The following is a 27,827-nucleotide window of genomic DNA, read 5'->3' as shown; positions in this document are numbered from 1 at the left end:
TATTATAATTAATAATATTACAAATATTGTGATATCTCTCTATACATTAAAAACGTTTTGCTCCTAGTGATATTTATTCAAGCCAATAGGAGAAGAGCACGGGGCAGTTACGTCACTTATTCAGGCCAATGGGAAAAGAGGGTGGGGAAATTGTCACTAAAAATGTGCAGTAAATAATTACATAGGTCCTTTCCTGATTGTAATTCGATCAGTGCATTATAATGTTAGTATGTTATTATTATACAGTACAATAAAAACTATACAAATATTTACAAAATACTAAAATATTTACAATCACACCTCTAACTATACTGGGACGATGGGATCTGTTCCCCAGCTGCCAGTAATATACAAAAAACGTTACAATGGAACATTAAATTATGCAGAGTGAAGCATGTGCACATGCTTCACTCTCTCTTCCTCCCTCCCGGCATCATGTTGTTCCATTCTAATGTTTAGATGAAGGAACCTGATATACTTTGTATATTTGTAAATATTTTAGTCCTGCTCTTTCGGATGAAGTAATATTCCTCATGCATTATGAAACCAGAAGCAAAAGGCCTTTTCCTAAGTGACCTATGTAAATGCAGGTAAATAATTACATAGTGATATTTATTCAACCTTGATAATGCTGCGTGGTGGGGAGTGGGGTAGCCAATGGGAGAAGAGGGATGTAGGTCACATGATACAAGTGTGAGGGGCAATTACGTCACTGCAAATGCACAGGTAAAAAATTAAATAGGTCATTTTCTGATTAGATATCAATCAGTGCGTTTCGACAGGTGTCTTTTTTATGTGGAAAAGATTTGACTTATTCCATCATACATCCATGTGGATGGGCGAGCATAGCAAGCAGGGGGGGTGGAGCCCCCTAGTTATATATATGGTGATGATTTTTTGTGTTAAACATTATATCAGTAAGCTATAACTAGCTTACTATTGTAAGCTAATTATAGGACAGTTGTGTATTGAAATGGCCTTGATTTTTTAAGTGTATGCAAATAAACTTTACAATGTTATTCTAATATTTAATAACAATGATATGTGTGTGTGTATGAATGTCAGCCCAGGAAAGTACTGTATTGTATAGTTAAATAAAAAACAATAATACAGTAAAATCTCGTTAATACGAACTCGGTTTATACAAATTACTCGTTTATATTAAGCATATACCATTCCCCTGTGAAATGTAAATATATGTTTTCTATGTAAATATATTCATTTATTACAAAATTCAGTTAATATGCATTACAAAGTTCATTTTCACCCTGTGAGAAATAAATATTGTTATTTTGTATTTTAATACAAATCTTGGCATAGTTTTCTGATTATTGTCCCTAGCCACCCAGTTCCCTGCTTCCCAAAGGGTGGCACTGACTTTTATTATTAGCCATATGGTGCCAAAAAAAATTCCAGAGTTACCCTGAGAGAGAGAGAGAAGTAGAAAGGAATCACCAAGAAAGAGAAGAATGATGATATCCAGCTCTGGACCCTGGGTGTGCCAAGCCCATACTCACCAGATGTGTGCCCCTGTTAGAATTAACTTTTGTGTAAACAAAACTAGTTTATGGCAGCCACAACATAAGTGCACCCTGAAAAGCATCATTGTGAAGGATGAGCTGTTAAATTAACAAAAGAATAAAAACAATTTTTCTGAGTTGTTTACATACACTCCCTCACTCTCCACAGAATTAAGATCAGCTGCATTTGCTATACCAGTTCAAAGAGTCTTTTGCTGCAATAGTATAATCTATTTTTTATGCCGTTTTATCTGAGCTGATGTCTTTTTTGGAACTTGTGTCTTTAAATTGTGGTTTGAGGAAGGGTAATGTGGTTACACACAGAAAAACTATATATCCAGCACTGTGACAGGCAAGGAAGCTCCATCATTAAATAAAAGCTACCATACCTATGCAGCTGCAACAGGTTTGGTAGATCGGCAGGTTAGATTTATTGCCTTCAACAGTAAGAGAAGTCTCAGAATAAAATATAATAACCCCGGATGTGACACACCCCATCTTAGTGGTGATATCTACGACAGCCACAAGCCTGATGCACAATCGTCACCAAGCAGGACAACCAATGTTAAACTAACCACACTCAGTATACGACATTGTTGGGAAAAATTGAGGAGTGTGGACATATTAATGGACAGAAAAATAAATATACTAGGACTGAGTGAATCAAAATGGAAAGGAAATGGGTGTAGAGAGTTAAGAGGAGGATACTACCTCTATTGGTCTAGAGGTGATGTAGCGAGGAAAGATGTAGCCATCATTATAGATCAAAGGATGAAGGAAAGGTTACTCATGTCAATTAAACTGCAAATGAATGGCAATGAAACATTGAAGATAGTACAATGCTAAGCAATGCAAGCTGGTTGCAAAGAAATGGAGTAGCCGGAGTTTGAGACCATCACAGGCAGAGATACAGTCATCGTGGGTGAACTGAATGCAAAAGTCAGAATGGAGAAACAAGACCTTGAAAACATCATGGATCCACATGGATGGGGACCTAGGAATGATGATGTTGAGAGGTTGTTGGATTTCTGCTTATGGAACAGCTTGGCCATAGTACAAGTCAAAGTGACAGCTTGGTCACCTGATTTAAAAAGAGGACAAGTCAAAGTGACAAGACACAGATGGGACAGTCAACAGGAATCCCTCATCGACTATATACTAGTGGATAAGAAGCGACAGAGAAAACTAGTCTATATAAAGGTCATTCTGAGTGTCTCCCTGGGCAGTGATCACAGGTTAGTTGTTGGAGTAATAAGATTCCTAAATTGAAGAGGATCAAAATAACAAGAGAAAGAAAACTACAGGTGTGGAAATTAAAAGAAGAGGAAAAAGGGCGATGTTCAGAGAACAGTTCAGGAAGGTTGTACCTAAGATGGTGGCATGGACTTTGAATGGAAAGCATTCAGCAACTATATAGTAGGACTGACAGATCAGGTATGCGGAAAGACAGGAAAAAGGAGATGGAAAGAAACCCCATGGTGGATGTAAAAAAAATATAAATAAAAAATAATGCATTTGGGATCTTCAACACAGAAGTGAGGAGAATAAAGAGATATAAAACTGTGAAAAGAGAGAGAGAGGGGCCAAGAGGATAGTCAACGTGGAGAGAGGACTGTGGTTGGAAGAATGGAGTGAAACTCTACAACTATCTATCAATGGTAATAAAAAGATACTGTATGGCATGGTCAAGAATAGGAGAGGAGATGGTGAGCAGAACAAATACCTGACTGACGAGAATGAAAATCTAATAACCAAGGATGAAAAGATAAGAGAAACATGAAAGAAGTATTTTGGCAATCTGTTGAATGTGCAGGACAGTCAACGAAAGGGACAAAGGCAGGTTGATCACAGAGAAAGACCAGACAGACCTGAAGTGGAGTGATGTGATGCAAGCATGGAAATACACCAAGACAGGTAAATTTGGTGGTATAGATGAGATTTTTTTTTTTTTTTTTTTTGTTAGTTGTTGGCACATCGGCTTCTGTGACCATAATGCTCCTCCCAAAGTTTTTGCATTTTCTACTCTGAAGTAAGCCCGAGGCGGGATTCGAACCTGCAACCTTTGGGTTGCAGGCAGGCAGGCACCCGGCTAGCCCGAGTGCCTGCCTGGCAAAAATTACCCACCCGGCTAGCCCGATCAGCTATAGATGAGATAAATGGAGAGATGCTAAAGGCTACAGGCGAGGTAGGGATAGAGTAGCCATACAGACTGTTTCGAAAGATCTGGAATGAAAGACACGTGCTGAAGGACTGGAAAGAAGGCTTGATCATCCCGTTTGTTCAAGAGGGGAAACAGGAAGAAATGTTCCAGTTATAGAGTCATGACACTGATATCACATGTGAGCAAGCTGCATGAGAGAGTTTCGGAGCAGAAGATAAGAGGAATGATTGAAAACCAGATGGCTGAAGATCAGGTGTTGCTTTTGGGCCTGGCAGATCGACAGTGGATCTAATTTTCTTGAGGGAAAATATTTTTTCCAATAGGCAACTAATGCAAAAATATTATGAACATGACAAAGAACTATGGATGGAGTTTTTAGGCATAAATAAAGCGCTTGATGCCATGAAGAGTGAGAAAGTGTGGGAAGTTTTGAGAAATTTGGGAATAGAGGAACGTCATGTGAAGAGAATTGAAAATATACACCAATGCCGTGGTTGGGTTGACAGAGTTTTGAGACAAGGAGGTGTCTTGTTACCACTACTATTCGTAGCCGTCGTGAATGATGTGCAATGTGGAGTGGCAGAACAACTTGGACAAGATCAGATGAAAGTGATGCTTTTGCAGATGACCTCTGTATGTGGGGAGAGAGAGCAGGGAACAAGTGCAACAGCAAGTTGATGTGTGGACTAGTATGCCCAAAGAATTTGGACTGGTTTTCAGCCAGGAGAAAAGTAATGGTTCTAAAGAGGAGTCGCAAGCCAGACAGATACATTACAATGGAAGGGAAAGTGCTAAAAATGGTTAACAACTTCAATCTAGGAAGCATCACCATAAAGACTGGAGAGATAGACAAAGAAATAAGCAGAAGGATACAAGCTGGAGGGAATTTATATAGACAGACAAGACATCTGGTTTTGAGCAGGAACATACCACCGAAGTGTTAGACGGCTATATACCAGGCCTACTATGTACCAATTATGACATATCGTCATTGATGTTAGAAAACCTCCTATGTGACCCAAAATGTGTTCTTGACATTTTGTTATCACTGGATTGAGAATTTGTTTTGCTGCATAACATGATGAATACTTCCTATGTTGGAAAATGTCTGAAAATTCTGAATCCAGTGATAACAAAATGTCAAGAACACATTTTAGGTCACATAGGAGGTTTTCTAACATCAACAACGATATGCATCTGAAACTTGGACTATGAGGAATAAGGATGAAACCAGAATGCAGGGGGCAGTAATGATGTTTGTGAAGAGCACAGCTAGAAAAACAAGATGCATGAAAATCAGGAATGATGTGATTAGACAGAGAATTGAGGTAGAAAAGCTCCAGAGTAGGAATGAAAGGTCCCACTTGAGATGGTTCGGACATGTCAAAAGGATGAACAATAAACGTTTGCCAAGAAGAATGTTTGATTTACAATTAAAGGATAAAAGACCAAGGGGGAGACCAAGAAGGAGGTGGCAGGTCATGATAAAGACCAACGTCATTAAGAGAGGAGGAAACTGGAGTGAAATCAATGACAGAGAGATGTACATGGACAGGACATGTTTGCAAGGCTTCTTACATCAACCCATGGAGCAGCAGAACAATGACAGATGACGATGTCTTTAAATTAATTTAAACTTTGTTTATATTAAATCTCATCTAGCAGTGTTATGGAGACAAAATGTAAACAGACAAAATTAAACTGAAAATTATACAAGAAGCTGATAGAATGGTTTGTTTGTTTTGTTATTAGGTTTTTAGGAGCATTAGCAACTAAAGCCATATTGCTCCGGGATATGCGGTGGTCATTCCCTGACCTTTCTGCATCCTCCGTATTTGGTGGTGACGGGCTCGAACCCCGGTCTAATCAAGAAGTGTGTACTACACACTTCTGCTCCTTCCCACCTGGCTACAGAGGCACCTCTGATAGAATGGAATGAATCAAAACAGATATTGCAAAAGAATACAACATCCATCTACAATACTGAAAAATTGAAACAGACATGAAGAAGTGCGTAATACTGGAGCAGCGATAAAAAAAAAAAAAAAAAAACAGGAAACAAATTCCTGGTGCAATACACAAGGAGCTTGAAACAAAACATTTCAAGTGGTACCAACAAATGTGTGCATCTAATTTGCCAATATCAGGTCTGATTTTGCAAGAAAAGGCAGAAATATCAAAACTCCCATGCAATTTACGAGAGATGCCAAAAGGTGTACAAAATAATACTATATTAAAATACAAATGCACAAGGCATGTAAGATATGAGCTTAAAATATGCTATAAATATATCTTGTATTGTGGAATTAACTTCACAACTGGTTTGGCATGATTGCAGCACCAGGGTGTACTTGCCCACCCACCGAAGATAGGCCAACAAGCCTTGAAACAGATCAGTCTGGGTGGTGGTGCCCACTTATTCTTAGTGGGCACAGACAATAGTCTTCTCTACTAGTGAAGTGATACTTATTCGAGGTAATGCAATGCATGGTAACTCATGAGGTAGTCATAATATGAGATACAGTAAAATCTCGTTTTTACTCTGTATTTACTTTGTATAAAAACTTGTTTTATACAAAGTACTCATTTATATGAAGCACATACCATTCCCCTGTGAAAGGATAGGCTTTTCTATATAAATATATTCGTTTAATATGTTAAAAAGTTCTTTTTCACCCCATGAGAAATAAATATTGTTATTTTGTATGTTTAATACAAATCTTGACAGAGCTATCCGATTATTGCCCCTCTTATTGCCTCTGGCCACCTGGCTCCCTACTTCCTGAAGTAGGGAGCCAGAGCACTGACTTGTTAAAAATTAATTTTGTGTAAATAAAAGCAGTTTATGGCAGCTACAACATCAAGTGCACTCTGAAAAACATCTTTCTGAAGGATGAGCTGTTAAATTAACAAAAGAATACAAAGTTTTTCTAAGTTGTTTACATGCACTCCCTCACTCTCCACGGGAATAAGATCAGTTGCAATTGTTACCCCAGTTCAAAGAGTCTTTAGCTACCATATACAGCAATCTATTTTTTGTGCCATTTTATCTGAGATCATGTCTTTTTTGGAACTTGTGTCTTCAAATTAATTTAAAATTTGTTTATATTAAATTTTATCTAGCAGTGTTTTGTTGACAAAATGTAAACGGATGGAATTAAGCCTGGAAATTAAACTAAAAATTATACAAGAGGTTGATAGGATGGAAAGAAGCAAAATGGATATTGCAAAGGAATACAACATCCCTTTATCTACAATACTGAAAAAGACTTGAAGTGCATGACACTAGAGCAGTGATGAACAACAGGAAACGAATTTGTGGTGCAAAACACAAGAAGTTTGAAACAAAACTTTTCAAGTGGTACCAACAAATGCGTGCATCTAATTTGGCAGTATCAGGTCTGATCTTGCAAGGAAGGGCAAATTACAGGTAGCCCTTGATTTAAGTTGAGGTTAGGTAGGTTCATGGAGGGACAGGCACAAATGGAACACTTTATATAATGCAGTTGTAGTAATAGTAGTAGTGGCATGTGATGCAAGAAAGCAAGTGTATGAGCTTATGCAGTATCAGCCAAAAAAAATCACACCATTCCCTCCAAATGCCTGTCCAGTTCTTCCTTAAATTAATTCAACCTATCAAATTCCACAACGACAGATGGAAGTTTGTTCCAGCAATTAACCACCCGCTGGCTAAAGGCAAATTTCCGCACATCTATTCTACATCTGTCCTTTCTTAATTTGAATTTATGCCCCCTTAGGTTCGTAATCTGCACAAGTGGAAGGATCCCATCAGAATTCAGCGTGCTCAACCCATTCAAGGCTTTGTACACCTCTATCAGATCACTGCGCAGGTGCCTAGTCTTCCAGCCACTGCAATTTGCAGAACTTAAGCTTCTCTTGGTAAGAGGATCTGATCATTCCCCTCTCAAATCTTGTTGCCCTTCTCTGTACACGCTCAAGTAAATCTACATCCTTCCTAAAATGAGGCCACCAGACCTGTACACAGTACTAAAGGTGTGATCTGACCATTGCCTTATACAGAGGGACAATCACCTCCTTCTCCCTGCTAGCAAAATTCCTATATATCATTGACAAAACCCCATGACCTGCCCTGGCAGCCTGTCTGCATTGCTCAGAAAACTTCATATCTGACTGCACAATTACTCCCAGGTCTTTTTCATTTTCTACCACCTTAAGTGTAGTACCACACAGTTGGTACGTTTCTCTGGGGTTACTTCTACTCATATGCAGTACTTTGCATTTGTCAAGGTTAAACTTCAGTTGCCACTTCTTAGCCCATCTGTCCAAATTATCTAGATCCTGTTGCGGTAGCACACTGCCATTACTGTCATTAACAACCCTGCCAACCTTTGTATCATCTGAAAACTTCGACATTAAGCCTGACATACCCTCATCAATATCATTGATAAATATACAAAACAACAATGGACCCAACACCGAACCCTGTGGGACACCACTAATAAGATTAGTCCATGAAGAGCAGCACCTATTAATTACCAACCTCTGTCTTCTCCCACTTAACCATCCTTTTATCCATTGTAGCAACTTACTCTTAATACCATTCTGCTCCAATTTGTACAATAGTCTTTCATGCACAACAGTGTCAAAAGCTTTCCTGAAATCCAAATAGATGATATCAAAATTACTTTTTGCATCCAGTTCCTTTGTAACCACATCATAATACCTATCAAATTTGTCAGACAAGACTTTCCCTTAACAAACCCATGCTGTGTCTGAATTATTGCTGCAGTCTTGTCTAGATGATCCTGCAATGCATCTTTAACCAGTGACTCCATTATTTTACCCAGAACACAAGTTAAACTAACTGGTCTGTAATTACTCGCGTCACCCTTCAATCCCCCTTTGTGAATTGGGAATACATTTGCACATCTCCAGTCTGTGGGAACCTCTCCTGAGTCCAATGATTCTCTCATAATTATGGCTAAGGGTTTGTTTAGTTGCTTTGCAGTCTCCTTTAATATAACTGGATAGATCCCATCCACCCCAGGTGCTTTTCTTATGTTTAACTTCAACAATTTCTCCTCCACTTTGCTCTCAGTTATTACAAAATCATTAAGTATCCTGCTACAATTTGATAACCTTCTGCCATTTCCAAACCTTAATAACTCCTTCTGTATGAATGTAGATGCAAAATACTCATTCAGTTTGTTTGCTGTCTGGGCAGGATCATCAACAGTCGATCCATCGATATCAAGTAATGGTCAATAATTTATAGGTGAACTGTACAGACTACAATATATGCAAAAAAAGCCTAGTAAACATTGGTCCTTAAGTGAATCGTTTTCGAGATATTGCAAATTTCTAGTTGGGATCCACCACTGACTTGTTTGTTTAGGTTAGGTTATGCTCATTCTCTCCTCTCTTTCTCCCTCAATGCTCTGAGACGTAGCAGGCATACTAGTACTTGTCAAAGGATAGTCAACATGGAAAGAGGTCACAGCAACGAAGAGTATGCGGACATGCACTTCATTTATGGTAAAGCCAACAACAGTGCACTCGAGGCTGCAAATTTGTACCACGAAGCATTTCCCAGCTGAAGGCAGCCCAACAGTTGCACATTCATCAGGGTACATCAACGCCTTAGAGAACATGGAGTATGAGCAGGTAGGCCCAAAAGCATAACACCTGATGTTGAGGAAAGGGTGTTAGAAAGAATAGAAAAAAATCCAGGAATTTTGACAAGGGAAGTTTGCTCTGCAAGACCATGTACTGAGTCATAGCAGTGTGTGGCAAATTTACATCGCCAATTACTGTACCCCTACCATATCAAGTGTGTACAAGGTCTCAGCAATACAGACTACCCTCCCAGAGTGAACTTCTGCCAGTGGATACAACAACAGTATGTCCTGAGCCCCCCAAATTTTAAACAACATTTTGTTCACTGACGAAACTGGGTTTACTCGTGATGGTATTTTTAATTTTCATAACTGTCACATTTGGTCCGATGAAAATCCTAATGCAATTCGCGAGTCACGACATCAGCAACATTTCTCATTGAATGTCTGGGTAGGACTACTATGAGACCATCTAATTGGACCACACTTTCTGCCAAACAGGTTAACAGGAGAGCTGTACCTTCAGTTCCTGCAGAATGTTCTTCCAGACCTTGATGATAATAATGTTCACTTCAGCAATGCCAGAACATATAGTTTATGCATGATGGTGCACTGGCACATTTTGCTGGAGTTATGACTCGTTATCTAACTAGAAGGTATGGTCAACAGTGGATCGGTAGAGATCGGCCTGTAATGTGGCCTCCCAGATCACCAGATTTAAATCCTATGGAATTTTGTATCTGGGGTCATGTAAAAAGCTTGGTGTACACTTCTGACGTTAACACAGTTGAGGAATTGCAGCATTGGGGTGAAGGAGCCTCTCAGCAAATCAGAAATGACCCAGGAATGCCTGAGAGGATTGGCAACTGAATGCAGAGAAGACTACAAAGCTGTAAGGACAGCATTTTGAACAACTTTTATAACATCTGTAAAATCCTGTGGTGTAAAATGTAAAAATAAAATGTATTATTTTATGTTTAATAAAAACACCCTTAGCAAAGGATTCACAGATTTTTGCTAAACTAGTGCTCCTATTGTCAGTGGCGGATCTTAACAGAAAATGTGCATTATCTCAAAAACAGTTCATTAGCAAAGGATTCACAGATTTTTGCTAAACTAGTGCTCCTATTGTCAGTGGCGGATCTTAACAGAAAATGTGCATTATCTCAAAAACAGTTCATTTGTGGCCTTTTTTTTCTTATTTTAGTTTGTACTTTTCACCTTTAAATTATTGACCATCATGTTTGAAACACCCTGTGTGTGTGTGTGTGTGTGTGTGTGTTTGTGTACTTATATTTGAATAATGTTTGAAATAATTGAAAACTGAATCTTACATAAAAAAGGGGTAAAGCATACATCAGAGGCAGCAAAAAGCATTTTCCTCTACATGATGATTGAGATATAAACTTAAGTGAGAATAATGATTAAAAAATTAATAAAAATGCCAGCAGCATGGCAAGACAGAAGAGCGAAAATTGTGAAATTATATACGTAACGATCAAACAAACAGGAAGGGAAGGGAAGAGAAGAGAATAAAATTATTGCAGCAGAAACTCTCAAAGATAATTTAGAAAGTCTAAATACAAAGATAATAAAATATAATCAATTAAATTTTGAATAGCCAATTAAATTAAATTGAACGGTGCTCCCTCTGACGGGCACCAGGTCCAAATTTATGTGAAATATCACACGCAGAGATGTGAGCAACTACAATAAAATAAAAACAGAAGTTCTTATATTTTATTTATTATTCTCACTTAAGTTTATATCTCAAGCATCATGTAGAGGAAAATGCTTTTTGCTGCCTCTGATGTATGCTTTACCCCTTTTTTATGTAAGATTCAGTTTTCAATTATTTCAAACATTATTCAAATATAAGTATATCACATGACAGTAGTGGGCTGATTTGCTAACGCTGCACCTTTGCTGCCATCCATAGTTCATATTTTGCCTGTATAATCTGGTTAAGATTACTTTTGTCAGTGGTGTGGCTTTGCATTTGAATGCCTGTATCTGTCCTATTTTTAATTTTCGCTGCATCAGGACCACCGCTATTCAAATCCTCTGCATTGGCAGTTCAATCTGGGTATCGGATGGTGGACTGATCTTTCGATCGATTCGCCTTTGCAGCGATTTGTCTAGCGATCGAAATGCAGCGATTCTGTGACCATTACTGGCCTTGTGGTCCTCTGTTGAGATGGGGCATAATGGTCAGTCTATTTCTGTTCTTGTTTTATTTTATTGTAGTTGTTCACATCTCTGCTTGTGATATTTCACATAAATTTGGACCTGGTGCCTGTCAGAAGGGGTGCTGTTAAATTTCATTTAATTGACTATTCAAAATTTAATTGATTATATTTTATTATCTTTGTATTTAGACTAAATTATCTTCGAAAGTTTCTGCTGCAATAATTTTATTCTCTTCCCTCCCTGTTGGTTTGATCGTTACATATAATTTCACAATTTTCACTCTTCTGTCTTGCCATGCTGCTGGCATTTTTATTTATTTTTTTATCATTATTCTCACTTAAATTTATATATATATATATATATATATGGTGTATATACACCGATATTTTATATATATGGTATGTATTGCAGTTCCTGATACATGGTTGGGTGTAGTCCCCTGATGAATTACCTAACTACATATCAATATTGCTGACATCAGACTTTGCATTTTTGCCTTCCATGTATTCGCCTTATAACTAAATTTGCCAATTCATATCTGATGACAGCTCTACCCCCCCCCCCCCTGTTATTTTATTTGATTTTACTTTATTTTGTTTAATCATTTAGTATTAATAATTTTACTTTACAGTTCCTTCACCTCCAAATTGGAGGTGAAGGAACTGTAAAGCAAACTTCTATCAGACTTATCTATGCTTATATATATATACATACATACATACATAAATATAAGGTGTTTCAATTAAAAGGCACCACTTATTTTTAGGTTTAGGTATCCGTCAGACTGTTTTTTGTCATATTTGGGCTGAAATTTTTAGATTTAACAATAAAATTGAACAAATATCATATTTAGATTTCATCTAATCAATGCTTTCTCTCAGCAGGAAAATTGTTCCCTACCCCCACTCTGCAAAAATATTTTTATAGCTGTACCCTCGAAGCATAAAGAATATTGGATCTTGCCATGATGCCCATCATAACCTCAAAAGTCATCAATTGTACTGCATAATAGAGTAGTGGGGGTTGCTGGAGCTTTGCTATACATAACTAAACATAAAATGGATTTCACCTCTTGGTCTCCAAGTCTCCAATAAGCAAGTAGTGATAATTCACCAGGTGGTAAGGATCATCTGCTGCTTAATATTACCTGATGATATTCCATGTTAGTCCATCTATGTGATGTGGACCCCACACCTTGACTCCTGCTTAAAATTAGTTCACAACTAGGGGCACTCACTTCCAGTATACTAGATGCAGTGTTTCTATCCTTGCATGTGGAGGGGGGGGGTAATACCAGTGAGAGGTTTACTAACAGTCTCAGCATCATGTAATAGCTGTGTGGCATTGTGCAATAATAACAAAACCCAAACTACAGTTGCAAGACACTCAAGCCATTACAACAAGAAACCCATTAGTTTATTGCAATAACTTGTAGTAAAATTATTTTCCTTCAGCCAAAAAGTAATTTTACTACAAGTTACAAGCTTCTTTCATGTTTAACAGCTAATTCCAAAACAGTGCTTCCTTTTTTTTTTTTTTTTTTTTTTTTTTTTTAAACAGTTAAACGGTTTCTCTTCCTCTGTTTCATTCTAAAATGTTTGCAAGTGAATGTGCTGTTGCCTCACTAGTAATCACATGTCTCTCTCATCAATGAATAATGTAAAGAAAACTGATGATACACCTCTTCTACAATCATAAAGGTGTAAGCAGAGAATATGGTTGTTGTAGAACCACCAGACATAGCCAAAATTCGATCCACTTGACTGGGACCTGAATATCAGTTCCTTTTGTGAGTAACTAGCCTAAGCTATTCACAAATGGAACTGATACTTCTGGTGAAGTAGCTTCTTGGTATGAAAAACCTCAAATCAGGGTAATCATACCAGGAAGAATGTCTGTGACAAGCTTCAGAGACCAAACAGAGAGAAATTACAGCATGACGGAGAGGAATATCAAAAAATCATTTTTTGTCTTTCCGTAATTAATATTTCAGCTTAAATTTATTTAACACTTTATGCTATATGATTTTAAACTGTTGATATTTTTACCTTAACCATTACCACCAGAAATAATTTTTGTTTTTGACATTCCATGTAGTTTTTTAAGAAGTGTGTTATACACCTCCCAACTGCTACTGAAGAAGAAATAGAAACTCTAGAAGAAAAAGTAAAGTGTGAGATGATATTTCAGGGTTACATGGATGACCCCATGAATACAGACCAAGCCTGGAAAGAAGTAGAGCTTTGGCATATGCATTATGATGTGGCTGAAACTATAGCTGATAAGCTACAGGTATAATTTTTTGTTTTGTTTTGTCAAGTTTGTGTGTGGTATTTAAAATGTATCAAAAGCTAATACATATCCACAGGGGCTCACATCTGGTGAATATGGGCTTGGCGCACCCAGGATCCTGAGCTGGATATCATCATTCTCTTTTTTGGTGATTCCCTCCTACTTCTCTCTCTCTCTTAGGGGGTAACTCAGAATTTTTTTTTTTGGCTTGTGCAGCAAAAGCCTCTGGATTCGTTGCACCATATGGCTAATTATAATAATAATATCAAACTGAAGTGCATTGTCAGTTTAATAATATCAAACTGACAATGCACTTCAGGTTTTTCAGAAAAGAAAATCAGTATTTGATTATTTATATGTTTTAGCTCCATATGACATACACTTAACAAAAGTAACCTGGGCAGGATCATCAACAGTTAAACCATTGTCGTCAAGCAGATTGCTGTGACCTCTTCCTTCTACTGTTAATAAGTAAAAACATTTTGCTGCATTTCTTGACATTCTCTGTCAGAGAGTTCTCATAATCTGCCATAGTTTACCTAATCTCCATTGTGACTTGATTACTAACTAGTTTATATCTACCATAGGATTCTGTATCACCAGATAATTTATATGCATCCCATGCATTTTTCTTCTCAGCCACAAGTCTCATCAGTTCATCCAACATCCATTTAAGTCTATGACTGGAATGGTATTTATTATTTGGTATCAAAAACCTTCTATAGTAGCTTCTATGATTACTTCCCATTTAGCATTTGCTGCTAACAACAACATCATCAGATGGTCCAACCATATAGTGGCCTCAGACAGTCTTAAATTATAGAATTTAAAACTTGTTTCAGACCACTATAGTTACTTTTACAGAAGCAAAAGCCATTTCCTTTACCCTTAACAGTAGTTATGTCTTTAAGTAAATTGTTCATCAGCACACTCTGATCACTACCACCCAGAAGGTCTTTTACCTGCGAGTTCTTAATGCATGAAGAATCGCTGCTGATAATCAGGTCACGGTGTGTTTGTTTTAATTGCAGCCTCCTCTCCCATTTCACCCCTCCATTCATTCCAAATGCCTGCCCAGCTCAGCCTTAAATTTATTTAGACTATTAGCTTTCACAACAAAATATGGAAGCCTGTTTTCCACCAATCAACTACCTGCTGGCAAAAGGCAAATTTCCACACATCTATTCTACAACTGTCTTTCCTCAGGTTCTTAGTCTGAGCAAGAGGAAGAATCCCATCAGAATTCAGCTTGCTCAACCCATTCAAGGCCTTATACACCTCAATCAGATCACTTTGCAGGTGCCTACTCTCCAGGCACTGCAATTTGCAGAACTTAAGCCTTTCTTGGTAAGAGCACCCCTTTCTTCCCCTCACCAATCTTGTTGCCCTTCTTTGTTCTAGCAACTCTACATCCTTCCTAAAATGAGGCCTCCAGACCTGAACACAGTTCTCTAGGTGTAGCCTGACCATTGCCTTGTATAACGAGATAATCACCTCCCTGTTGGCGCCTCCGTAGCCAGGTGGGAAGGAGCAGCAGTGCGTAGCACACACTTCTTGATTAGACCGGGGTTTGAGCCTGTCACCACCAAATACGGATGATGCGGAAAGTTCAGGGAATGACCACCGCATATCTCGGAGCAATATGGCCTTAGTTGTTAATGCTCCTAAAAACCAAATAACAAACAAACAACCTCCCTGTCCCTGCTAGCAAAATTCCTATATATCAGGGGTGATCAACTGAATTTGTGATGCAATCTACTTTTTTTTTATTGAGAATGTGCCGCAATCTACCATCTCAAGAATTTAATTGCACATGTTAAAAAAGTTAATCAACACATTGAAAAATGTTGTTTATAAATTTTAAAATTACATACAATTCAGAATTCTTATTTTAAATTCATACATATTTAAATTTTTAATTTATGTGAATTTGTGTCTACATGTCTTCTTCATCTGCCATGCTTTCAAAATCAGGGACATACTGTGATGAGGCCAACCGTAAAGAATCTTCTGTATTCAAGTCGGTAAGAGTAGAGCGAATCTTCATCTTTGTTTGTTTCAAATACGAAAAGGACGATTCACATAGATATGTGGTTAAAAAAGAGAAATTTAAAAGTATTTTTTTTTACATTTGAATACTTTTCTCGGCAAACATATTTCCAAAGGTGTTTTTCCTGATTATCTGGCTTTTAGGAAGATATCATTTCGCAACGTAATAATTTCATTTTCAAGTAACATTTTCTCTGTGTAAAAAATCTCAACAATTTTTTCTGCAATTTGTTTCGTATCTAAGTCGACATTAAATGGATAAGAAAGATACCAAACAATGTAGCTGTTGATAATGACCTTGCATATTTGCAAAATGATCTAATTTTTTTTCTTTGAGATCCTTAGCCATTGCCAAAAATTGATATTTATATGCAGAAATACTACTAATCATGTCAATAATTCCAAATTCAGATCACTGGTAAAATCTGCCAAAAAAGCCAGATCACACAACCACTCCGTATCTTGTAGCTGCTGATAATCATCTCCTACTACTACTACTTCCCCCTTTGATCAACAATTTTTTTTTTAAATTTCATTCAGCAAATTTCGAAATATCTGTAGAAACTTACTCCGATTCAGCCACCTCACATCTGTGCGTAATATCAGATCTGGTTCATTTTCATCAAGGTACATTTTGAAAAGTCTCCTTTGAAGAGATTATCCTCTGATGAAATTCACGATTTTGAAAGCTACGTCCATAACACTTTTAGTATTTAATCTTTTGCTGGCTAACACTTGTTGGTAGATGATACAGTGGTAACTCAAAATCTGGGAATTCATCATCTTGGCACACTGCAATGAATCCGTTAAGATGCCCTGTCATTGTTTTAGCTCCATCTGTTGTTATTGATACGAAGCTTAAGTGGTGGTAATTTATTTTTTAATTTTTTTTTTTCAATAAAATTTTTAGATGCATTAAATATATCAAGGCCTCTAGTTCTTTTTTTAACAAAACCATACCCAGCAGTTCTTCTCTAGTAGCAGAATCATCGAAAACCATACGAAGAAAAACTAGCAATTGAGCTGTATCACTGACGTCTGTAGATTCATCCAGTTGTAAAGAAAAGGAGACAATTAGCAATATGAGCACGCAATTGTTCGCTCACATTTTTAATAATTTTTTCGATGCATTGCATCACAGTGTTTCGAGATAATTGCAGATCTTGAAGAGCACTTTTAATTTCATTTTTGTTCTTAACATTTTCAAAAAGAGAATCTATTATTCCTAAAAATGCATCTTTGATGAATTGACCATTAGAAAATGGTTTGCATTTTTTTTCAAGATGACCCACTTTAAATGATGCTGCAGTTTACTGCTGTAGATTGTAAATTAGGTGCTGTAGGTTGTAAATTAGGTAAATTTGATATTATAATAATAATATCAAACTTTGTTGTGCGAATTTTGTTGTGCGAATCTGAATTTAAGTTCTTTTAATTTATTTTTTTCTAAGGTCACTATAGGCGGAAAATCCGATTGGTATTTACCATGGAGTGTTGAAGTGCCTTTCTAAATTTCCTATTTTGGGTATAGCCATGAAAGCATTGCAAATGAAACAATAAAATTTTTCTTTTATCATTACAAAAAAGTATTCTAGTTCCCACTCTTGATGAAAATGATACATTTTGCTCTTTTTTGTAGCGTTAATTTTAAAAGGTATTAAATTAAAGTATTAGTACTGTCCAGTTATTAATATTAAGTAAGCTAAATAAGAATTCGACATTATGCTCTCCACAACGTAACTGCATGAATTTTCACAAGAAGCCCTAGCTGGCTGCGCGGCAACAAGAGTAGTCATGTGGTTCAACGGATTTGTAATAAGCGTATGTAGTAGGGCACATAATAATAATAACATTTAGATTTCGAGTAATATTTTTCTATATATTTAAAATTTGTCGTGATTGACCGAAATTAAAGCCGCGATTGACTTGTTGGCCACCCCTGCTATACATGGTGTCTGAAAACTATACGGCATGACTTTAGGAATGAGTTCCTCATATATAGACAATAAAAATATTTTATATCAACATAGTTCCGGAAATGCTTAGTTCCAGAGTTATTAACTGGAATGTCTTATCTCCCGCAGGTGATTTGAAGTCTATGACACTTAACTGTTCACATCACCTTATAGTAATTGTTCAGAATGCCCACCTTCTGACTGAATGCAGGCCTCACATCAACATCTCTTGGACTCGCGAAGACGATGCCAAATTCCCTGCATGTTTCGTATTGTCTCACAACCTGCCACAATTTGATTGCAGAGTTTCCACATCAGCTACTGGAGTAGAATACACAATGACTTTAAATGGCCCCACAAGAAGAAATCTAGTGGGTTTAAATCAAAGGTGAGCATGAAGGCCAGGCAGTTGGTCCAGCTCTACCTATCCACCAATCAGGTAATTGCGGGCTAGGTGACTAAAATGTGCGGGAGTACCATCGTGCATGAAGTGTTGACAAATGATCAGTGGCGTGTCGTCCAAGAAATCAGGCATATTGTTTTCCAGAAAGTTTCTGTACGCCTGCCCTGTGAGTTTGTTTGTCAGTACGTGGGGCCCCAAATGACTTATCACCAAAAACACCTGCCCAGATGTTGCGGCTGAACCAATGTTGGTGATGTGATGGAAGAACTGCTTGTGGGTTTTCCTCAGCCCATACATGCTGATTGTGACAGTTTTGGATTCAGTCTCTTGTGAACTGTGCTTCATCTGTGAATATCACTAAGGCAGGCAACTGAGGAGTTGTACCACGCTGCTACAAGACCACTGGCAGAACATTACTTACGCAGGGTAATCTGCTGGTGACAAAGCCTGTACCCGTTGCAGATGGTAAGGATACAGTTGGTGTTCTCGCAACACTCTCCAAATAGTCGCACGCTGAACAGATCCCATTGGGAATACCATAGCCAGTTGCATCACTATTCTGCATGTGCTGATTCCAGGAGTGGCATGCACAACATTCAAAATCTCCTCCTCTACTTCAGGAGTTGTAGATCTTGGTTGTCCTCTGTCAGCAGCATGAGGCGTAAATGTCCCATGTTCACATGGGTGGCGACGGATACCTTCAAAGGTTTTCCTGTCTGGACATCTTCATTCTGGGAACCTTTTGTGGTACAAATGACGAGCTTCCAGAGCGTTGCCGTCCGCCACACCATACATAAAGTGCATATCCCCTTGCTCCTGATTTGAGTACATGGTCGGAATGGAAAAACAACCAGTTCTGTCACTACCTTGTGATGAAGGAAATCACCTGTGGGAGATAAGACATTCCGGTTAATAACTCGGGAACCAAGCATTTCCAGAACTATGTTGATATAAAATATTTTTATTGTCTACACATGAGGAACTCATTCCTGAAGTTATGCCGTGTATTTTTGAGACACCCTGTATATCATTGATAAGACTCCATGACATGCTCTGGCAGCCCATCTGCACTGCTTAGCACACTTAATATTTCACTGCACAATTACCCCCAGGTCTTTTTCACTTTCCTGAGTGTAGTGTCACACAGTTGGTACACTTCTCTTCAGTTATTGCTACCCATACGCAATACTTTGCATTTGTCAATGTTAAACTTCATTTGCCACTTCTCAGCCCATTTTCCCAACTTATCTAGATCCAGTTGGAGTTGCATACTATCTATACTGTCATTAACAACCCTGCCAACCTTTGTATCATCAGCAAACTTAAACATTAAACCTCATATACCTTCATCAATATCACTGATAAATAAACAAAATAATGGGCCTAACACCGAACCCTGGGGAACTCCACTAATAACATTTATCCATGAAGAGCAGTGTCCATTGATTACTACTCTCTGTTGTCTCCCACTCAACCATCCCTTTATCCATTGTAGCAACTTACCCTTAATGCCATACCTCTCCAATTTGTACAGCAGTCTTCCATGTGCAACAGTATCAAAAGCTTTTCTGAAATCCAAGAATATGATATCAAAATTATTTTTGGCATTCAGCTCTTTTGTGACCACATCATAGTATCCAATCAAATTGGCCAGATAAGACCTCCCTTTAACAAACCCATGCTGTGTTTTAACTATTACTGCAGTCTTGTCTAGATTATCCTGCAATGCTTCTTTAACCAGTGATTCCATTATTTTCCCCGGAACACAAGTTAAACGAACAGTTAAACCTTTGTAAATTGGTGATACATTTGCACAGCTCCAGTCCATGGGGACCTCCCCTGAGTCCAAGGAAGCTCTCATCATTAGATGAAGCTCACATCATCGGAGTCTGCTAACGAGGCTACTAGGAGACGGTCGTGTTCAAAGCCGCTAAGTCGATTTTTCTTATTTATTTGAAATTATTGTTTTTCTAAAACTTTTGATTTAAATTTAGTAGTATAACATTATTTTGTGATTTTCTGATTAATTTGGTGTATTTATTCTTTACTCGGCCTTGTAATTGCATAAAGGTATTGGTAAGGGTATCCACGTGTTTGCAACTCTGCTGAACGAGAAGTTCTTTAGCCATATTTAGCCGCTTGATTGAATATTTTTTACATCGAATTATTTCTGTAAGTAACTTATAGACCTAGTAAGGATCGTTAGTTTATTCTGAATTGAGACAGCGAGATTTGAAAGTTAATTAATACTTAAGTGTCCGTAGATTTACCGTTCGTAACTTTCCCGCCTTTGTGATACGATAGTAATATACCGTACTAGATAGCGTTAGTTGAACTTCGTTAGCAGTTAAATTGTACTTGTAAATAAATACATATAACGACTTAGATTACAAACGTAATATAATTAATTATATTTAACATAATTAATAACATAACATAATTAATTATAATTAATTAATAAATTAATAGAATCATGACTAAGACCAGAGCAGCAAAGCAAAAGGCTCAAGCTAATGGAAGTGCTGTGGCTCAGAGCAGAACTGAGGGGGGCAGTTGTCCTCTGACTCACAGCCTTATAAAATGCACTGTTTGCTTGATGTTTGCAGAGCAATCGGGTACGGGACATGATACTGCCATGGGGGATGTCTTTGTGTATGTGTGCGATGCAAGGAGTGTATCGATATCAGGCAACAACTCAGTGTTCTTGTGGGCCTATATGAGAGCTTGAAGGACAGGGTGAATGCCCTCGAAGAAACTAAATTGAGGGGCCCATCAAGCTCTCAGCTGCCCACATCAACGCCAGAGCTTGCACATGGGCATCACGTGACACAGAGGCAACCCCCAAGGCAGAATGCGCTGGTCCCGAAGGAACTAGTAGTTGTTGGTGACTCTATTGTCAGGGAAACGGGGAACATGCTTTGTAAAAAAGATAGGTGGAATAGGACCAGGGTACGTCTGCCAGGGCAAAGGTTGATAAGTTGTAGAGCGAATATCATCTTTTAAGAGCACAAAAGGTGATATAGTTGTCACAAAAGGTGACACTAATGATATTAAGAGTAGGAGACCGGCAGAATTACTTAACAAGTACAGGTCACTGTTGAACAAAAGCCGAGAATTAGGGTTGAATTTGAAAGTGTCTACAATTCTGCCCAGACACGATAGGAGGGAGTATATGATGAGAGTTTTGTCAATCAATTCGGCCCTGGAAAGATTGTGCAAGGCTCAAGGGGTAGAATTTTTTTCAGCCTGGACTGTACTTGTTAACAGGAGAGATTGCTTCTACAGGGATGGGATACACTTAAATAGAAAGGGTGCAAGAATATTTGCTGATGCTATCGAGGCAGTGTTAGGTGGGTCGGAAAACTGCTAGCTTGGGGGGAGACAAAGACCAATAGATTGACAGTAGCCACTGGCAGAGGTGAAAGAGATTCTTGCACTGGTTCTATTAGAATGAGCAGAAGCCTGAAAAACAAGATGCATGATATTTCAGAGACTGCTGGGAGCCATTGCAGTACAAGTAAACACATGGGTTGTGTTAGGGTAGCTAAGAATAGAAACAGGTGCAGGTATACTTGCGTGTACACCAATGCTTGGAGTTTAGTAAATAAATTTGATGAATTTGAGGTATTGCTCAAAACATCAAAGGCAGATATTGTTGGGATATCAGAGATGTGGAGTCACACAGATATAAGGGATGCAGAACTGGAATTTGGGGAGTACAACGTCTACAGAAAGGATAGTAAGGGGGGAGGGGTTATGCTATTAGTTAAGAAACACATAAAAACCAAGGAAGTGAAGCCAGTTGACATCGCTGGACAGTGCAGTGCAGTGTTGAGTCAGTTTGGTGTGACATAAGCATTGGGAGATCAAAATTAAGAGTAGGAGTGTGCTATAGGCCTAATGACTCTGATGAGTATAATAAGAAACTGTACAGGGAAATAGAGTGGGCCAGTAAATCAGAGAGTCTTATTAATGGGAGATTTTAATTTCCCAGATATTGACTGGAATTTGGGGGCTGGTCACTCACACACTAGCAGGGCTTTTGTGGATTTATTGGATGATTGTTTTCTACATCAGCATATTCGGGAGGCAACTAGAGGGAGTAATACTCTTGATTTGATTATCAGCAGTGATTCTTCATGCATTAAGAATCTGCAGATAAATGAAACACTAGGTGGCAGTGATCACAGTGTGCTGAAGTGTGATTTATTCAAAGAGGTAACTACCATTAGGGGTAAAGGGAAGGGTTATTGCTTCTGTAAAGGTGACTACGATGGACTGAGACAGTATTTAAATTCTATACAGTGGGACCAACTGATGATGTTACCAACAGCAAATTCAAAATGGGAAGCATTCAAAGAACTTATCTTGGAAGCTACTAGGCTTTACATACCAACTAAGAAATATTGTTCAAGGTTTAGGCCAAAATGGATGTCAGATGAACTAATGAGGCATATGGCAGAGAAGAAAAATGCATGGGATACTTACAAATTAACACATGACACAGAAGCCTATGATAGATACAAGTTGATATGCAACCAAGTTACAAAGGAGGTTAGGCAGGCGAAGGCAGATTACGAGAAATCCTTGGCAAGGAATGCAAAGAAAAACAGCAGAGTTCTTTACTTATGTAAACTCTAGAAGGAAGGGGATGAATCAGATTGGTCCACTTGATATTAATGGGTCAACTGTTGATGATCCTGTTCAGGTAGCTAACAAACTAAATGAATATTTTGCATCGACATTCACACATGAGGAGTTATTCAGCGAGGGGAATGCCAGAGGTATATTCAACTGTAGCAGTAAGCTACAGAACCTTGAAATAACTGGGAGTAAAGTGCAAGAGAAACTGTTGAAGATAAACACAAGAAAGGCACCCGGGGTGGATGGGATCTATCCAGTTATATTAGAGGCAGCAAAGGAAGTAAGCAAACCCTTAGCCATAATTATGAGAGCTTCCTTGGACTCAGGGGAGGTACCCATAGACTGGAAATGTGCAAATGTGACCCCAATTCACAAAGGAGGATCAAAGGCTGACACAAGTAATTATAGACCTGTGAGCTTAACTTCTGTTCCAGGAAAATTAATGGAGGCACTTATGGTTAAAGAAGCACTGCAGGATCATTTAGACAAGACTTCAGTTATAGCTCGGACACAGCATGGTTTTGTTAAGGGGAAGTCTTGCCTGACCAATTTGATTGGATACTATGATGCAGTCACAAAAGAACTGGATGCAGGGAATAGCTTTGATATTATTTACTTGGATCTTGGATCTTAGAAAGGCTTTTGATACTGTTGCACATGGAAGACTGCTACACAAATTGGAGCAGTGTGACATTGGAGGCTAATTGCTGCTATGGATAAAGGGGTGTTTGAGGGGGAGAAGACAGAGAGTGGTAATTAATGGACACTGCTCATCGTGGACTAATGTTATTAGTGGAGTCCCTCAGGGCTCAGTGTTGGGTCCATTATTGTTTTCTGTATTTATAAATGATATTGATGATGGTATATCAAGCTTAATGTCCAAGTTTGCAGACGATACAAACGTTGGCAGGATTGTCAAGGACACTACTGACACTATGCTGCTGCAACAGGATCTGGAAAGGTTGAACAGATGGGCTGAGAGGTGGCAAATGAAGTTTAACATTGACAAATGTAAAGTACTACACATGGGAAACAGCAACCCCAGAGCAACGTATCAACTCTGTGGTACTACACTGACAGTGGTAGAGAATGAAAGGGACTTGGGGGTGGTTGTGCAGGCAGATATGAAGTTCTCTGAGCAGTGCAGACGGGCCTGCAAGAGTAGCTCATGGAGTATTGTCAATGATATACAGGAATTTTTCCAGCAGGGATAAGGAGGTCATTATTCCCTTGTATAAGGCAATGGTCAGGCCACACCTAGAGTACTGTATACAGGTCTGGAGGCCTCATTTCAAGAAGGATGTAGAGCTGCTGGAACGAGTACAGAGAAGGGCAACAAGATTAGGAACAAAGGGGTGCTCTTACGAAGAAAGGCTTAAGTTTTGCAAATTACAGTGTCTGGAGACTAGGCACCAGCGAGGTGATCTGATAGAGGTGTATAAAGCCTTGAATGGTTTGAGCATGCTCAATGCTGATGGGATTCTTCCTCTCGCTCAGAATAATCAACTGAGAGGGCATAAATTCAAATTGAGGAAAGACAGATGTTGGATAGACGTGCGGAAATTTGCCTTTAGCCAGCGGGGTGGTTGATTGGTGGAACAGACTTCCATCCCTTGTAGTGGAGGTTGATAGCCTAAATAAGTTTAAGGCTCAGCTGGACAGGTATTTTGAACGAACAGAGGGGTGACGTGGGTTTTTTTTTTTTTTTTTTTTTTTTTTTGGCTGATGCTGCATAAGCTTGCTTTCTTGCATCAAATGCCTCTGCTAATGCTAAATGCTAATTATGGCTAAGGGTTTGCTTGCTTACTTAGCTGTCTCCTTTAATATAACTGGATAGATTCCTTATGTTTAACTTCAACAATTTCTCCTCCTCTTTGCTCTCAGTTATTACAAAATCACTTAGCTCCCTGTTAGTGTTTGATAAACGTCTGGCACTCCCCTCATTGAATAACTCCACATGTGTGAATGTAGACGCAAAATACTCATTCAGTTTATCAGCTACCTGAGCATGACCACCAATAGTCAACCCATCTATGTTAAGTGGTCCAATCTGATTCATCCCTTTCCTTCTAGAGTTTACATAAGTAAAGAACTCTTTGCATCCTTTCCAAAGATTTCTCGTAATCTGCCTTTGCCTGCCTAACCTCCTTTGTGACTTGATTAGACTAGTTTATATCTGCTATAGGCTTCTGTGTCTCCTGATACTTTTTATGCATCCCATACTTTCTTCTTCTCTGCCATGAGCCTCATTAATTCATCTGACATCCATTTAGGCCTAAACCTTGAACAGTATTTCTTAGTTGGAATGAAAAGCCTAGTAGCCTCCAAAATTAAGTCCCTGAAGGCTTCCCCGTTTAGAATTCAACAATGGTAACATCATCAGTTGATCCCACTGCAAAAGCTCTTCCCTTTAGCCTTCATGGTGGTTACATCTTGAAGTAATTCCCACATTAATACATTGTGCTCACTGTCACCCAGTGGTTCCTTTTTCTGCAAATTCTTAATGCATGAATAATCACTGCTAATAATCAGATCAAGAGTATTACTCCCTCTGGTTGTCTCTCGAACACGTTGCTGTAGAAAACAGTCATCCAATAAATCCACAAAAATGTTGCTAGTGTGTGAGTGACCAACCCACAAGTTCCAGTTAATATCTAGATAGTTAAATCCCCATTATAAGATATAGGGGTTTCCCCTATATACTGCAGTAGCATCTGAAAAGGCCAAGGCTGGCAAGTGTATAAATGTAGGTGTTTAAGTATGTTTGTTGGCAACAAATTTAGACTATGTATATAAAGTGCTTAGCATCATAATACACAGCCATTTCTGAATAAACAGAAAATTTTTATGGTGGCATCGTTTCTAGCCCTAAATGCGCCTTAGTCTAAATACATCATACACCATCAGGCATCTCTCATATTGTGGAGTTATACTTCATAACTGTTTTTGCCATCATTGCATCACTTGGGTACCTACCCACTCACTGACGAAGGGCCAAATAGCCCTGAAACAGTGCTGTCTGGGTGGTGGTACCTATCTGAGAATAAGTAACACTAGTCTTCTCCTTAGGTGAAGCGTTACTTATTCGAAGTAGTGCAATATCATGGCAACTCGTTGTGAAGGCATTCACAATATGAGATATAACCTAAAACGATGCCACCATAAAAATTTTCTGTTTATTCAGAAATGGCTGTGTATTATGATGCTAAGCACTTTATATACATAGTATGTTTGTTGTTATGTTGAGTGCCGAGTGCTGGCACCTGGCGACTTCGCAGCCAGGAAGCAGGGGGACACTTGGTTCCCTGCCCTCTGACTCCCAACATTGGCACGCCAGGGACTGTTTTTAAACCAAAACTCTTACTGGGGCTATCAGGCAAGCCTTGGAGCCCCAAGGTGTTTAAGGAAAGGAAGTGGATATAAGAGTGAGAAGTTTAGGAATTGGAATGGAAGGGAAGGGAAGGGAAAGAAGAAATCGACATCCTCTGAAATAGAAGAGGGAAGAGAAAGTAAATAATACAAAGTATTCAGGTATTTTATGAAAAGGAAAATGGGTAATAGAATGAGAAGTATGTGAGCAGGGGGGGAAGGGGAAATAGAGATAGAAAGAAGAAAAAGACATCCCAAGAAGAACATAGAGTAAGAAAGAGTAACATAGAGTAAGAAAGTACAACAGATTTAAGAAAGACTAGTGAATAGATCCTTAATCTAAACTTAAGACCAAATATCAGTCAACCATAAATAATAACAACAATATGTACATTGGCTCAAACTTTAGACCATCCCACAACACAAGTGGGGAGACACTATCAACCCAATTCTATTTCCTGAATGCTAACATTAGGTACACAGGAAACAAAGAAAATCATGTCTAGTTTTAAGCCCATTACAATTCAATACTAGCAAAGAGTTAGCAATACCTACCCATAAGTACAGCGAGAAACAATAAAACAAAATCAGAATACATTTCTGCAACCAAAATCATTCCAGCCCCTCCCAACTCAGGAGAAGAAACAAGGACAATTTATAGTCTCTCCACAAAAGCAAGAATAATTTCCAAAAGGACATCTCCCATTTACATAACACATTGGCCCAAACAATTGGTAAGGGACAAAAAATCAGTTATTTACAATAATTTAACTATCTATAATAAACATCCAGAAAACAATATATACCTAATTAATACAACTACAAATCACAAAAGGAAAAAAAAATGACATATCACTATGTAGCCAACATATTAACTTCACAATGTCTATCCTCTAAATTCAGAGGGAGACCACAATAACTTCCATAACATATTACACTTTATAGCCAATGAAGGGCCAGTCAATCACCAACTCTACATTTCAGGAGATTATCCTTCCAAGCACTAACAACAAAAGTTTTGGGCCACCAAACCAGAGGCCAAAACACTATGGGAAGTTCAACAGTCAAGACTTCCAATATTAAGACAAGGTGCAAGTTGGTTGGTGGAACAGACTTCCATCCGTTGTTGTGGAAGTTGATAGCCTAAATAAATTTAAGGCTGAACTGTACAGGTATTTGGATTGAACGGAGGGATGAAATGGGAGCGTTTTTTTTTTTTTTTTGGCTGATGCTGCATAAGCTTGCTTTCTTGCATTATATGCCTCTACTAATGCTAATGCTAAAAGTGAGTCCGCACAAGCCCACATTCCAAAAAAGGCTCAGTTCAATACATTAGTTTGTTAGACAACTAATAATTAATAATCTTTTAGGAGAAACACATAACTCGCTCTTGCCAGTAAGTAATTCAACAAGTCATAGAGACAGTAATTGTATCACCAATTAAAAAAAAAACACCACAAGATTGGACATACAGTAACAGTTCCAATCCAGCCAGTTCACCAATAATGAAATGAAAACCTTATAGTATATGCTATTAAACCAAAAGTCCTTGGCCGACAGACATTTCCACCCTAATAAATTAAGTTCAACCAGGGCAGAATCAATTCACCAAAACAGTTCTTTTAAACACAACTAGGTTTTTATTGC

The 27,827-nt window shown here is 38.3% G+C and overlaps 1 protein-coding gene across 1 annotated transcript in view; it reads left to right on the top strand.

The window, feature by feature from the left end:
• The window catches only part of LOC150089487 (transient receptor potential cation channel subfamily M member-like 2), a 933,932-nt gene extending 920,166 nt beyond the window's left edge, over positions 1 to 13,766 (top strand). Inside the window, exon 31 of the mRNA XM_090390003.1 lies at positions 13,566 to 13,766. Coding sequence (XP_090246129.1) covers positions 13,566 to 13,766 — 201 coding nt within the window. The remainder of the gene's footprint in view (positions 1 to 13,565) is intronic.
• The last annotated feature ends 14,061 nt before the right edge of the window (positions 13,767 to 27,827 follow it).

Source organism: Mastigoproctus giganteus, chromosome 2, assembly GCF_048544385.1.
Source record: "Mastigoproctus giganteus isolate SK-2022 chromosome 2, ASM4854438v1, whole genome shotgun sequence".
Lineage (NCBI taxonomy): Eukaryota > Metazoa > Arthropoda > Arachnida > Uropygi > Thelyphonidae > Mastigoproctus > Mastigoproctus giganteus.
The sequence above is the reverse complement of the archived record's forward strand: the minus strand, read 5'-3'. Positions and strand labels throughout refer to the sequence as shown.